The 14,801-nt window shown below is 54.0% G+C and overlaps 1 protein-coding gene across 1 annotated transcript in view; it reads left to right on the top strand.

Moving 5' to 3' along the window:
* The window catches only part of LOC119953565 (sodium-coupled monocarboxylate transporter 1-like), a 221,685-nt gene that overhangs the window by 34,263 nt on the left and 172,621 nt on the right, over window positions 1–14,801 (top strand). Inside the window, exon 4 of the mRNA XM_038777958.1 lies at window positions 8,912–9,051. Coding sequence (XP_038633886.1) covers window positions 8,912–9,051 — 140 coding nt within the window. The remainder of the gene's footprint in view (window positions 1–8,911; window positions 9,052–14,801) is intronic.

Here is a 14,801-nt window from a genome sequence, read left to right on the forward strand (position 1 = left end):
CCCCCCTCAGCAGGGCCGGCTCAAGGTACCGGCAACTCGGGCAGTCGCCCGGGGCGCCATGTGCTAGGGGGCGCCATCAACAAGTGCGTGACCGGCGTCAGAGACCTGCCGACAGAGAGACCGGCCCGCCGATCGGTGAGTCCCGATCATATACCAGGTCACTCTGCCCCCCCCGACCCGACCCGACCCCCCCCCCCCCACCGGACCCGACCCCCCCCCCCACCGGACCCGACCCGACCCCCCACCGGACCCGAACCCCCCCACCCGACCCCCCCCCCACCGGACCCCCCCCCCCCACACCGGACCCGACCCCCCCCCCACACCGGACCCGACCCCCCCCCCACACCGGACCCCCCCCCCCCACACCGGACCCGACCCCCCCCCCCCACACCGGACCCGACCCCCCCCCCACACCGGACCCAACCCCCCCCACCGGACCAGACCCCCCCCCCCCCCCCCCACCGGACCCGACCCGACCGGGGCGCCAGCAACCCTAGGGCCGGCGCTGCCCCTCAGTCTCCCCCACTTCCCCCTCAGTCTCCCCCACTCCCCCCCGTCTCCCACCCTCCATCTCCCACACTCCCCCCCCCCCCCCCCCCCCCCCAGTCTCCCACTCGGGCCGGAGAATAGCGGGAGGCCAAAAAGTCGGGCTTCTGGTCGTGTCGGGGGTCTGTCGAGGCCTTTGTCGGGAATGCCGACATGAAGTTTGTGCGGGGTTCGGAGAATAGCGGGTGGGCGTCGGAGCGGTGTCGCTGTGAAAATCGGCGCGGCCCGCTATTCTCTGAACCGGCGTGAGGACAGAGAATTGCACCCAGAGTTTTTGGTATTTCCACGCAACTTTTTCAATGTTCTCCAATTAGCTTAATATCTCCCACTCTCCAAAACTCGGACTTGCACCAAATGCTGGTCACCGATCCCCCATGATTTCCAACGGTTCCCAACTTCAACGAGTGTATTGGTCTCCTTATTTAAGGCAGGATGCGTTTGAAGCAGTTCTGACAAGATCCACTCAACTGATACTTCAAGTATGGTAGCGAATGGGAACTGCCGTGAGCTTCCCAATGCTCGACCCTGTGAGGCCTTCATCGGTATCAAATGTTAATTGGTCAACTTAAAGGGGGGTAGGAGAGCGGTCGCGGGCAATGGAGCTACGACAGTCACATCCCGTTCCCGGGGGAGAGAAAAAAAACCAAAACGCGCAAACCTGGACTGCCCCCCACCCTCCCCCCGCGCACGGCAGGAGAAAAAACACGAGACCGAGCGAGGACCGAGCCAGCGGCAGGGATTGACCCCCCCCCCCCCCCCCGAGCCAGCTGCGGGGACCGATCTCGCCCCTGGCGGCGACCACGAGGCAGGCAGCGGAACAAAGGGGGACACCTGGCTCAGCCAGAAGCCTCTCTCTCTCTGTCTCTCTCTCTCGACCCTCCTGACCTGGCGTGTGGGTGAGTGAGAGGGGAAAAAAACTTCCCCAAAATCTTTTTTGAAGAGGAAACTTGTAAAGAGGAAAAAAGAGAATTTTTTTTCTTTCCCCCTTTGTTTTAACAAGAAAAAAAAATATTTTTTTTACATTTTTGAAAAAGGGGTTTAAGAGGGGGGGGGGGGGGGGAAGAAGCTAACGAAGCCCCATGGGCTTCACTCTGCAAATGATGATCCCGCCGGCTGATTTGCTGGGACCGCACGCCCCAGCTCCCACCCAACAAGGGGGAGCAGTACTTGCATAGATTTACATAGACTTACAGAAGGAGGCCATTCGGCCTGTCAAGTCCACACCTCCACCCTATCCCAGTAACCCCACCTACCCTTTTTGGACATTAAGGATAATTTAGCATGGCCAATCCAGCTAACCTGCATGTCTTTGGACTGTGGGAGGAAACCAGAGCACCCGGAGGAAACCCACACAGACATGGGGAGAATGGGCAGACTCCACACAGTCACCCAAGCCGGGAATCGAACCTGCGACCCTGGGGCTGTGATGCACCAGTGCTAACCATTTTGTTACCATGCTGCCCTTAAACCAATCCAACAGAGAAAGAACATACAGCTCGCAGCCATACCCCCGAGGAGATCACCTCTAGAATTTAGGGATGCTGACCTGGCCAGATTGTTGGACGGGGTCGAGTCCAGACGGAATGGTGTGTTCGCCCAATGGGCTTGGACGGTCAGCCACAGTGCAGCCATTATCGCCTGGGAAAAAGTGGCAGTGGCCGTCAGCTCGGGGAGTGTCATCGGGAGGACCAGTGATGCAAGATGATCAATGACCTCCACCGGGCCACATGGGTGGGTTGGCACCAGCTGCCTGGCACTGCCCCGGCCCAGCACCACACTGTGTCCTGGCCCACCTATGTCCAGCTGTGCTGCCCATGCCTGACACCCCATCCTCACCCTGCACGATCAATGATGCGTGTGGCTCACAATGCCCTCTGTGTCCACAGTAGATAGGAGAGGGCCCAGACAGGCGGCGGGGATCCAAATATCAGAATAATCCCCCCCCTACAAGGAACGGGGCCTTGAGGTCGTGGGGGTGGCCAAGGACAGGCAGGACAGGCAATGTGGAAAATTGCCCAGGAGTGTCCTGTACATAATAAACAGGGCAAATGTAACCCAGCCAATTACCTCTCTATCCATCTACTCTCCATCATCAGCAAAATGATGGCAGGAGCTATCAAGCGGCACTTACTCAGCAAGAACCTGCTCACAGACGCTCAGTTTGGGTTCCACCAGGGACACTCAGCTCCTAACCTCATTACAGCCTCGGTTCAAACATGGATAAAGGAGCTGAATGCCAGAGGTGAGGTGAGAGAACGGCGCTGAGGTCCCAGGTTCGATCCCGGCTCTGGGTCACTGTCCGTGTGGAGTTTGCACATTCTCCCCGTGTTTGCGTGGGTTTCGCCCCCACAACCCAAAAATGTGCAGAGTAGGTGGATTGGCCACGCTAAATTGCCCCTTAATAGAAAAAATAATTGGGTAATCTAAATTTTTTTTAAAAAGAGGTGAGGTGAGAGTGACTGCCCTTGACATCAAGGCAGCGTTTGACTGAGGATGGCATCAAGGAGCCCGAGATAAACTGGAGTCAATGGGAATGAGGGGGGAAACTCTCCTCTGTTTGGAGTCATACCCTGCACAAAGGAAGATGGTTGTGGTGGTTGGAAGTCAATCATCTCAGCTCCAGGACATCACTGCAGGAGTTCCTCAGGGCAGTGTCCGAGGTCCAACCATCCTCTGGGGATGTTTGCGGATGACTGCAATGTTCAGCACCATTTGTGATTCCTCAGGTAATGAAACAGTCCATGTCCACATGTTGCAAGACCTGGACAATATCCAGGCTTGGGCTGACAAGTGGCAAGTTACATTTGTGCCACACATGTGCCAGGCAATGACTATCTCCTCCAAGAGAGGATCTAACCATCGCCCTATGACGTTTAATGGCATTACCATCGCTGAATCTCCGACAATCAATATCCTGGGGGTTATCATTGATCAGAAACTGAACTAGCCATATTAATACAGGGCAGGCCAAAGGCTAGGACTCCTATGCCGAGTATCTTCCCTCCTGACCCCCCAAACCCTGTCCAACATGTACGAGGCACAAGTCAGGAGTGTAATGAAATACTATCGACGTGCCTGGATGAGTGCAGCTTCAGCAACACTCAAGAAGCTCAACACCATCCAGGACAAAGCAGCCCGCTTGATTGTTCCTCGTTCCACAAACATTCAAACCCTCCACCGCCGACAAACAGTGGCAGCCGTGTGTACCATCTACAAGATGCACTGCAGCAGATCACCAAGGCTCATTCGACAGCTCCTTCCTTCCAAATCCACTACCATCTAGAAGGATTCAAATCCACTACCATCTAGAAGGACAAGAGCAACAGATACCTGGGAACCCCACCACCTGGAGGTTCCCCTCCCAAGTCACTCACCACCCTGACTTGGAAATATATTGCCGCTCCTTCATTATTGATGGGTGCAAATCTTGGAACTCCCTCCCTAACAGCACAATGGGTGTACCTACATATACCTCAAGGACTGCAGTGCTTCAGGAAGGCAACTTACTACCACCTCCTGGAGGGCAACTAGAGATAGGCAATAAATGCTGGCTGATGCCTGATCAATAACTCCAGAAGCGAGACTGGATGACAATTGAAGGCTTTATTGGACTAGATGTTTTTCCCCAGCAACGCAGGTACAGAATGTAGCTGCAGGGGAGACACAGGCTCTTATACTCCGCCTTACTGGGCGGAACCAGCAGGCAGGCTTCACCAATGATATTGCTGTCTCAGGTACCTCCCACACCAATGGTCTTACGGCATCAACCTGGGTACCGTAACACCCCTAATACCGACTACCACATTCACCCCCTGTTTAAAAAAAGAAGAGTCCGGCGGGGGTGGTGGTCTCACGTTATACAATGGTAGAGGTTGAGGTTATTGTGGTACCTGGTATACATTAGTACAGTGTTTTGCCTCGTTACATGTCGCAACTATTTACAGTATTTATTTACATTCAAAACTAAGCAATTAGTCGATCGGGGGACCTGGTCGTCCTCTGCGAGTGTCGCAGTTTCGGCGGTGATGCAGGCGCCGGCTTGGGCATCCCTGGCTTCGGCTTCTTCGGCAGCTTCATCACCCCTAGATGGGACCGGTGGGAGGGCCGATCCACCTGGGAAGGGGGCAGAGTGGGGTGCGGGAGGGAGGGAGGGGTTGGGGGTGTGGGCGGGGTTCCAGCGGGCGCCAGGTCCCATAGGGAGACCGTATCCTGTCGGCCGCCGGGGTATGCCACGTAGGCATATTGAGGGTTAGTGTGAAGGAGGTGGACCCCCTCGACCAATGGGTCCGATTTGTGCGCCCGCACGTGTTTGCAGAGCAGGATGGGTCCAGGAGCTGTCAGCCAAGTTGGGAGCGAGGTCCCGGAGGAGGACTTCCTAGGGAAGACAAGGAGACGTTCGTGAGGTGTTTGGTTGGTCATGGTACACAGCAGTGATCGGATGGAGTGGAGAGCATCCGGAAGGACCTCCTGCCAGCGGGAGACTGGGAGATTCCTGGACTGTAGGGCGGTCTTCCAGACCGTTCCATTCGCCCTCTCTACCTGCCCGTTTCCCCGGGGGTTGTAACTGGTAGTCCTGCTCGAGGCAATGCCCTTGCCGAGCAGGAATTGACGCAGTTTGTCGCTCATAAAGGAAGACCCCCTATTGCTGTGTATGTAGGCTGGGAAACCGAACAGTGTAAAGATAATGTGGACGGCTTTTATGATGATGGCTACGGTCATGTCGGGGCAGGGGATGGTGAATGGGAAGCGGGAGTACTCGTCAATCATGCTCAGGAAGTATGTGTTGCGGTCGGTGGAGGGGAGGGGCCCTTTGAAGTCCATACTGAGGCGTTCAAAGGGATGAAAAGCCTTTATCAGGTGCGCTTTCTCTGGCTTGTAGAAGTGCGGCTTGCACTCCGCGCAGATTTGGCAGTTCCTGGTGGCGGTCCTGACCTCAATGGAGAGGGGCTGGTTTAGCTCATTGGGCTAAATCGCTGGCTTTTAAAGCAGACCAAGCAGGCCAGCAGCACGGTTCGATTCCCGTACCAGCCTCCCCAGACAGGCACCGGAATGTGGCGACTAGGGGCCTTTCACAGTAACTTCATTGAAGCCTACTCGTGAAAATAAGCGATTTTCATTTTTCATTTTTCAGTAGGGCAGGTTGCGGGTCTTGATGAAATTGAAGAATCGAGTGACCCCCGGGTGGCAGAGGTCCTCATGGAGGGCCCGGATTCGGTCCACTTGTGCGTTGGCACATGTGCCGTGGGATAGGGTATCAGGAGGCTCGTTTAGCTTCCTGGGGCTAAACAAGATCTCATAGTTGTAGGTGGAGAGCTCGATCCTCCACCGTAAGATCTTATCGTTCTTTATCTTGCCCTGCTGTGCATTATTGAACATGAAAGCAATGGACCATTGGTTAGTGAGGAGCGTGAATCTCCTGCCGGCCAGGTAATGCCTCCAGAGCCTCACAGCTTCTACTATGGACTGGGCCTCCTTTTCAACAGAGGAATGGCGGATTTCTGAAGCATGGAGAAGGCCACGGGTCTGCCCGCTTGGTTGAGGGTGGCTGCCAGAGCTACGTCGGACGCATCGCTCTCGACTTGGAAGGGAAGGGATTCATCGATTGCGTGCATCGTAGCCTTTGCAATGTCCGCTTTGATGCGGCTGAAGGCCTGGCGGGCCTTTGCCGACAGGGGAAAAACCGTGGATTGAATTAATGGGTGGGCCTTGTCCGCATAGTTGGGGACCCACTGGGCATAATATGAAAAAAATCCCAGGCAGCGTTTCAGGGCCTTGGAGCAGTGGGGGAGGGGAAACTCCATGAGGGGGCGCATGCTTTCGGGATCTGGGCCTATAACTCCATCATGCACTATGTAGCCGAGGATGGCTAGACGGTCAGTGCTGAACACGTCCTTGTTGTAGGTTAGATTAAGGATTTTTGCCATATGGAGGAATTTCCGGAGGTTGGTGTCGTGGTCCTGCTGGTCGTGGCCGCAGATGGTGACGTTATCGAGGTACGGAAACATGGCCCGCAAACCGTACCAGTCAACCATTCGGTCCATCTCCCGTTGGAAGACCGAGACTCCGCACCCTTTGCAGGTGGAGGAGCGGGCCGGGCAGCGATGTCGGGGGTGCTTGGCTTGGCTGCAAAAATAGCAGCGGGGCCCCCCCAGGGTTGCCCGGTGGTTGCGCAGCACGGGCTTGTGGGGGGATGGGCGATGCATCGGAGTCGGCCGCGGGGGGGGGGGGGTTCCACGCTGCCCAAGGGGCAGCCGCGTGGTCGGGGACGTACGCGCGGACGTTTCAGGAGGCCACATCCAGGGAGCTAGCAAGGCCATGTGCCTCCTTGAGGCTTAGTGTCTCTTTGTCTTGCAGCCGCTGGCGGATTTGGGAGGACAGCATACCTGCAACGAATGAGTCTCGGATCAAAGGTTCTGTGTGGTCGCTGGCTGAAACCTGTGGGCAGTCACAGTTCCTACCTAACACCAGGAGCGCACGGTAGAATTCCTCCAGCGATTCCCCCGGGATCTGTCGCCTTGTCGCTAGCAGATGTCGGGCGTAGAACTGGTTTACTGGCCGAACACAGTGTCCTTTCAGCAGGGTCATTGCGGCCTCGAAATCATCCGCATCCTCGATGAGGGCGTAGATCTCTGGGCTCATCCTCGAGTGAAGAACTTGCATCTTCTGGTCCTCTAGTGGCCGTCCTGAGGTACCCGTTGAAGCATGCCAGCCAGTGTTTGAAGGTTGCCGCTGAGTTTCGCACGTGGGGGCTGAGTTGCAGACACTCCGGCTTGATTCGGAGCTCCATTCTTTAAAATCTAGTCCAATAAATTGATGCTCGATCAATAACTCCAGAAGCGAGATTGGATGACAATTGAAGGCTTTATTGGACTAGATGTTTCTCCCAGCAGCGCAGGTACATCAGTCGGAGATTAGCAGTCGGAGGTCAGCAGTATCTCAGGATCCAGCTGGATTCCAGTAAGATGCTGAACCTCTGCACCAGGTTTACCCAGAACCTATGCAGTCGACAGGGTGTGGTTGTGATATTCAGAGGGGGATGTCAGCCACATTCCAGCAGGTCCATAGCCAATTGGAGGAGTCCCAGAGGCTATGGGCGCTGAAGATGGCGCCAGCAATGCGTGGCACCCAGATGAACACTGCTGGGCTGGCAACGCAGTGGAGAGCCTGCTGTTCAATGTGGCTCAGTCCGTGATGGCCATGGCTGAGGGCCTTGTTAGCATGTCCGACTCGCTGGGGGACTTGTCCCAGTTCCAGGTGGACCTTTCTGAGGTGCTGCGGAGCATGTAACACTGTCAGGTGAGCATTGCCAAGGCACTCCAGTGCATGTCCCGGACACAGATTGACCTTGGTGGGACACTCCACATGCATGTACCAGTCACTGAAGGGCATCGCCGAGGATGACCATGGTGCAGACATAGAACATAGAACAGTACAGCACAGAACAGGCCCTTCGGCCCTCAATGTTGTGCCGAGCCATGATCACCCTACTCAAACCCACGTATCCACCCTATACCCGTAACCCAACAACCCCTCCCTTAACCTTACTTTTTTTTAGGACACTACGGGCAATTTAGCATGGCCAATCCACCTAACCCGCACATCTTTGGACTGTGGGGGGAAACCGGAGCACCCGGAGGAAACCCACGCACACAGGGGGAGGACGTGCAGACTCCACACAGACAGTGACCCAGCCGGGAATCGAACCTGGGACCCTGGAGCTGTGAAGCATTTATGCTAACCACCATGCTACCCTGCTGCACATTGGGGAGCTGCCAGGGCTGGCACTGCCAGATGAATTGGGGGGCAGCCGGAGCTCAATCCAGCTTCCTCTCCGTCCCGATATGACACCCTGGGCCCAACGGGCTCCTGGAGCCACCCTATGAAGTGGCTGTGGCCATCAACTTTCAGAGGTCCCCCCCCACTCCCCAACAACCGCTGCACCTTGAAATCAGACCCTAGACAATGGTGGCAAGGTGGGGCATGTGCTGGCTGCAAGTGGGCCAGGTGCTCCAGCCTCAGAGGATGCCTGCCAGTGACATCGAAGCCCAAGGGATGCTCTAAGCAGCAGGTTGCCTTCACCCCTGATGTGCATTCTGGGAAACACCTCGACGCAGCAGTAGAGCACAGAAAGCTGAGCAGTTCGAGGATCACTAGGAGGACATGGGGGGGCGGGGGGGGGGGGGGGGGGGGGGGGGGGGGGGGGGGGAGTGGCGGGGACTGCATCATTGGGGACGAGGGGCAGTTGGGGACACATGTACAGCGCTAAAAAACATTGCACCCAAGAATTCTGACATGTTTTTTAAAAATCCCATGTTTTTGATGCTTCAATTTAGACTAATCTTTCAATTTCTGCTTGTGGTTTCAGTGATTGGCTATCCAGCTGAAGTGTACAACACCGGATTGAATGTACTGTTGCTCAACTTTACTCTTTTATTAACATCGATAATCACTTGCCTGATTTATATTCCACTCTTTTACAGACTAAACATTATTAGTACTTACGAGGTAAAACTACTTTTAGTTACTTTTTCGGTTACCAATTTTTCACCATTGTGCTTTCTCTTTCTTTAGCTCATGTGGGATCTCAAAAGAGTCAGGGTTCAGTTGTAGGTTGAGATTGAAATTTATTGCAAAACTTGGTTAGCACAATTTCAAATATAAACAAGTGAAACAAAAGGCCCAGAGGGGCAAAAGAAAGAGAACAAAGAAGAGAGAGCCACGCGCATAAAGGGTCAAGCTTTTATTGTACATTCATGTTTTGGTACCGCCCCTTTGTCTCCCATTGGCTTAGCAATCCCGAATTATGACTCCATCTCAGCATCTTATACCTGCAATTAACACCTGTTTTTAAAAAAAAAAAGTAATCTTCATTAAGTGTCACAAGTAGGCTTACATTAACACTGCAATGTGCTTACTGTGAAAAGCCGCTTTTCGCCACATTCCAGCGCCTGTTCAGGTACACAGGGGGAGAATTCAGAATATCCAAATTACCTAACAGCACGTCGTTCGGGACTTGTGGGAAGAAACCAGAGCACCCGGAGGAAACCCACGCAGACATGGGGAGAACGTGCAGGCTCCGCACAGACAGTGACCCTAGTCGGGAATCGAACCTGGGACCCTGGAACTGGGAAGCAACAGTGCTAACCACCGTGCTACCGTACTGCCCACTTACTGGCTGTGCTTAGATTGTTATATTGTCATATTTGGATTCAGGAAAACTGATGTGTTCCCACAGTATATTTTTCCACAGTTTCAATATTTAGCTTGCGTTTCAATATTTCCCACAGTCCTCCCTTTGATTCTTCTAAAAGTTAAAAGTGAATGAATCAATAAGAGCAAGCAAGCAGAAAATAGCACATAGGAACACATTCACAAATGCCTTTGATGGTCCATTTGTTAAGGAACAGCCTTCAACATTGGAATGGGGCAGGTCAATATACTATTTCAATCCTTTAAATATAGGAAGTACGGTTATTCGGCAAGAGGGGATAGAACATAGAACAGTACAGCACAGAACAGGCCCTTTGGCCCTCAATGTTGTGCCGAGCAATGATCACCCCACTCAACCCCACGTATCCACCCTATACCCGTAACCCAACAACTCCCCCCCCCCTCCCCCTTAACCTTTTTAGGACACTACGGGCAATTTAGCATGGCCAATCCACCTAACCCGCACATCTTTGGGCTGTGGGAGGAAACCGGAGCACCCGGAGGAAACCCATGCACACACGGGGAGGACGTGCAGACTCCACACAGACAGTGACCCAGCCAGGAATCGAACCTGGGACCCTGGAGCTGTGAAGCATTTATGCTAACCACCATGCTACCGTGCTGCCCATTGTCAGGTTGTTTTGAGATGCATAAACTTAGGAGGGGCTTCAGTTAATTATTTCAATCTGGTAGTTCTGGGCAGCTAGATTCATATGTAATTGCCCCTAACGGGTCTGTTCTTTGGAGTATCTGACATAATCTTGAGCAATCCTTGCATGGCTTGTTGGACCATCTGCTCTGGGGTGGTGTCGATCCTGGGCAGCATTCTGCAGTGCTTACATATGCCAGGTCCTCCTTATGAGTCCTTTAGACCTGGCTCGGTAAACTCAGCCCCCTTTCTCTGTCCCCCACTTGGTCGAGTGATTATCGTTTCATGTCTTTTCGCGCTAAGAAAATTTAATTTGTACATGGAGTCCAATAAATGTTGGGAATAGCCCTGAATCTTAAATCCTCGATGTCTGAAAGAACATGCAGTAGCAAGTCCTATGTGGATGTCATTTCATTTTTTTTTTCATAATTTTTATTCAAATTTTTCAGCAACAAATTTTCTCCCAACAGTTAACGTAAACAAGGTATAAAACTAAACAGAAACAGAATCAGAAATCCCCCCCAATACAAAGTAATAAATTAATAACTAATAACAATGCAAGAAAGAAAAAGAAATAGCAAACTCACCGCCGCAAAAACAATCCCCCTGAACAAATCCCGAACCCCCCCCCCCCCCCCCCCCCCCCCGAGTTGCTGCTGAGACTGACCACCCTCACCTCTCTGCCAGGAAATCGAGAAAAGGCTGCCACCGCCTGAAGAATCCTTGTACCGACCCCCTCAGGGCAAACTTAATCTTTTCCAGCCTCATGAACCCGGCCATGTCATTGATCCAGGCCTCCGGGCTCGGGGGCTTTGCGTCCCTCCACTGTAAGAGAATCCTACGCCGGGCTACTAGAGATGCAAAGGCCAGTGTACCGGCCTGTCTCGCCTCCTGCACACCCGGCTCCGATGCTACCCCAAAGATCGGGAGCCCCCAGCCCGGCTACACCCTGGAACCGACCACCTTGGACAAAGTCCCCGCCACCCCCTCCCAAAACCCGTCCAACGCCGTACATGCCCAAAACATGTGGGTGTAGTTCGTCGGGCCTCCCTAACACCTCCCGCACCTGTCTTCCCCCCCAAAGAACCGGCTCATCCTGGCCCCAGTCATGTGTGCCCTATGCAGCACCTTCAGCTGAATTAAGCTGAGCCGTGCGCAAGAAGAGGACGAGTTCACCCTCCCCAGGGCATCCGCCCACGTCCCGTCGTCAATCTCTTCCCCTAGTTCCTCCTCCCACTTCGCTTTCAGCTCCTCCACCGAGGCCTCCTCCTCTTCCTGCATCATCTGATAAATCGCTGAGATCCTCCCCTCACCGACCCACGTCCCCGAGAGCACCCTATCCTGCACCCCCCTAGGCGGCTGTAGCGGGAACTCCACCACCTGCCGCTTAACAAACGGCCTAATCTGCATATACCTGAAAGCATTCCCAGGGGGGAGGCCCCACTTCCCCTCCAACTCCTCTAAAGTCGCAAACTTCCCATCGAGGAAAAGGTCCCCCATCTGCCTGATGCCTGCCCTATGCCAACTCAAAAACCCACCATCCATTCTCCCTGGTGCAAACTGGTGATTGCCCTGTATCGGGGCCCACACTGAGGCCTTCGCTTCCCCCCTGTGCCGCCTCCACTGCCCCCAAATTTTGAGGGACGCCACCACCACCGAAGTTGTGGAATATCTTGCCGGGGGGAGCGGAAGCGGGGCCGTCACCAATGCCCCCAAACTCATGCCCACACAGGACGCCACCTCCAGCCTCTTCCATGCAGCACCCTCCCCCTCCATCACCCACCTGCGGATCATTGCCACATTCTCAGCCCAGTAATACCCACACAGATTGGGCAGCGCTAAACCGCCTGCCTCCCTTCTTCGCTCCAGGAATACCCTCCTTACTCTCGGGGCCTTCCCCGCCCACACGAGCCCCAGAATACTCTTATTCACCCTTTTGAAAAAATCCTTCGGAATCAATATGGGGAGGCACTGGAAAAGATACATAAACCTCAGGAGCACCATCATTTTAACTGACTGGACCCTGCCCGCCAACGAAAGCGGCAACGCGTCCCACCTCCTGAACTCTTCCTCCATCTGTTCCACCAGCCTCGAAAAGTTAAGCCTGTGCAGGGCTCCCCAGTTCCTAGCTATCTGGACCCCAAGGTATCTAAAGCTCTTCTCCGCCGTCTTCAACTGGAGCTCCCCTATTACCCTCTCCTGGCCCCCCAGGTGCAACACAAACAGCTCACTTTTCCCCACATTGAGCTTGTAGCCCGAAAAGTCCCCAAGTATCTTCAACACCTCTGGCATCCCCCCAGCCGGATCCGCGACGTATAACAGTAAATAGTCTGCATACAGCAACAACCGGTGCTCCTCTCTCTCCCCCCCCCCCGCACAATCCCCCTCCAGTTCTACGAATCCCTCAGCGCCATGGCCAAGGGCTCAATCGCCAACGCGAAGAGCAGGGGAGACAAGGGGCACCCCCTGCCTCGTCCCCCGGGAAAGCCGGAAGTCCTCCGACCTCCTCCCGTTTGTCACCACACTCGCCACCAGGGAGCTATACAGCAACCTCACCCAGCTGATGAATCCCTCATCAAACCCAAACCTCCTCAGCACTTCCGACAGGTAACTCCACTCCACCCTGTCAAAAGCTTTCTCGGCATCCATCGATGCTACTATTTCCGCCTCCCCAGCCACCGGCGCCATCATCAGAACATTAAGAAGCCGCCGTATGTTGACATTCAGCTGCCTCCCCTTCACAAACCCCGTTTGGTCCTCGTGGATAACCATCAGGACCACATCTTCCACCCTTCTGGACAGTACCTTTGCCAACAACTTTGCGTCCAAGTTAAGGAGCGAGATCGGCCTATAGGACCCACATTGGAGGGGGTCCTTGTCCCGCTTCAGGATCAAAGAGATGATTGCCCTAGACAGCGTCAGGCCGCAGCGTTTCGGGCCCCGCGGGCGTGGGAGCGATTACTTCGTGCCGCTGGGGAGTTGGAAGCTGGGGCCCTTTTTGCGAGGCACACTCTCGTGTAATGGCCTTGCCGCCCGCAGCTGCTGCAGGTCGCATTGCGGGCCGGGCAGTGCTGCCGCCGATGCTGATTCTGGCCGCAGAAATGGCAGGCTGGAGCAGCATAGTGGCTGGCAGGGGCAGCATGGTGGCAGGGAGGCCTCGTGGCCGCGTGGTCGGGGGCCCATGATTGGGAAGCGGGGTCCGCGGGGAACGAGGTGAGGCTGCGGAAGGAGACCTCCATCATGGTAGCAATTTCAGCAGTTATTTCTAAGTCTTGGGCCCCTTTTTCCAGCAGTCGTTGGCGCACATATTTAGATCTGAGGCCCGCTACAAAAACATCGCGTACAGCAAGTTCTCTATGTTCAGCCGCGGTAACCGCTTGTGTTGCTCGTTTTACTGGAGTGTGATTAACACGCCTCCGTTTAAAGGCCGTGTGCTTAACACTGCTATGGCTCTGTATATGTAATTATGCTCGGAGTCGCCAGGTGCCGTATTGAGACACCGTCACAAGTAAATCAAGGTCAGGTTCAAAGCAATAAGTCTTAACACCGATTAGTAAGTCCAAACGATTGGTGTTTATTATAACAAATATAATAAATATACATGCATACGCTAAAGAGACTAACTTACTTCTAATACTAAACAACTAAATACTTATCTAGACAGGAACAGGCAAGGTCAGGGAACAAGGCCTTCGTCCCGTTCTTGGTCTGCAACTTTCTGATTCGTAAAGTTGTCAAGATCTAGCAAGGTCTGGATCACGTAGCGATCGTTGTTTTGGCACTTACAGTTCGATGGCTGAGGCTCAACGGCCGGTGATGAAACTGGAGTCAGGATGCGATGTAACAGGTCTGGGCCGGAGCAAAACAACAGACTGAACCATGTGCGGGACCTACTCTTATAGGTCCTAGAAGTCCGTGCCCCCTTGGGGCGGTTCTTTCACCTGCCAGGTATCGAATGGGTCTCTCCCAATCGATATTTTCCAAACTCCCCAATCTGAGGGTCATTCCTCAATGGGTGGGGCGGTCCCTACGGTTCTTTGTGTTGGTTGCTGTGGCGCCATTCTGTCTGGGCGTCTACGGAAAAGTATCCATTGATACTTAAATGTTTCTATTGTGCGGGGTCTGGAACTGGATCACCTCATTATTATGCAGATCTGTTTCCATTTGCACCTTTGGCTGAATCTCTGCACCTGGCCAGAAACTGGTTTCTGTACGTGCAGAATGCAAAACAGTTTTATGCAAGCTGCTTGTCCTCACTAAGACTGTTTTTCCCTGCAGCCTTAGCAGTTCTCCATTTTGTAGCCCAGTGTCCATCTTAGATGGCTACACTTGATAGTTACAGTCATTTGATCAATTATTGAGTTCTCTTAAAAATTCAGCGAGTGATTCTGTAGGC

The sequence above is a fragment of the Scyliorhinus canicula genome, chromosome 18 (assembly GCF_902713615.1).
Source record: "Scyliorhinus canicula chromosome 18, sScyCan1.1, whole genome shotgun sequence".
In the NCBI taxonomy this organism is placed as follows: domain Eukaryota; kingdom Metazoa; phylum Chordata; class Chondrichthyes; order Carcharhiniformes; family Scyliorhinidae; genus Scyliorhinus; species Scyliorhinus canicula.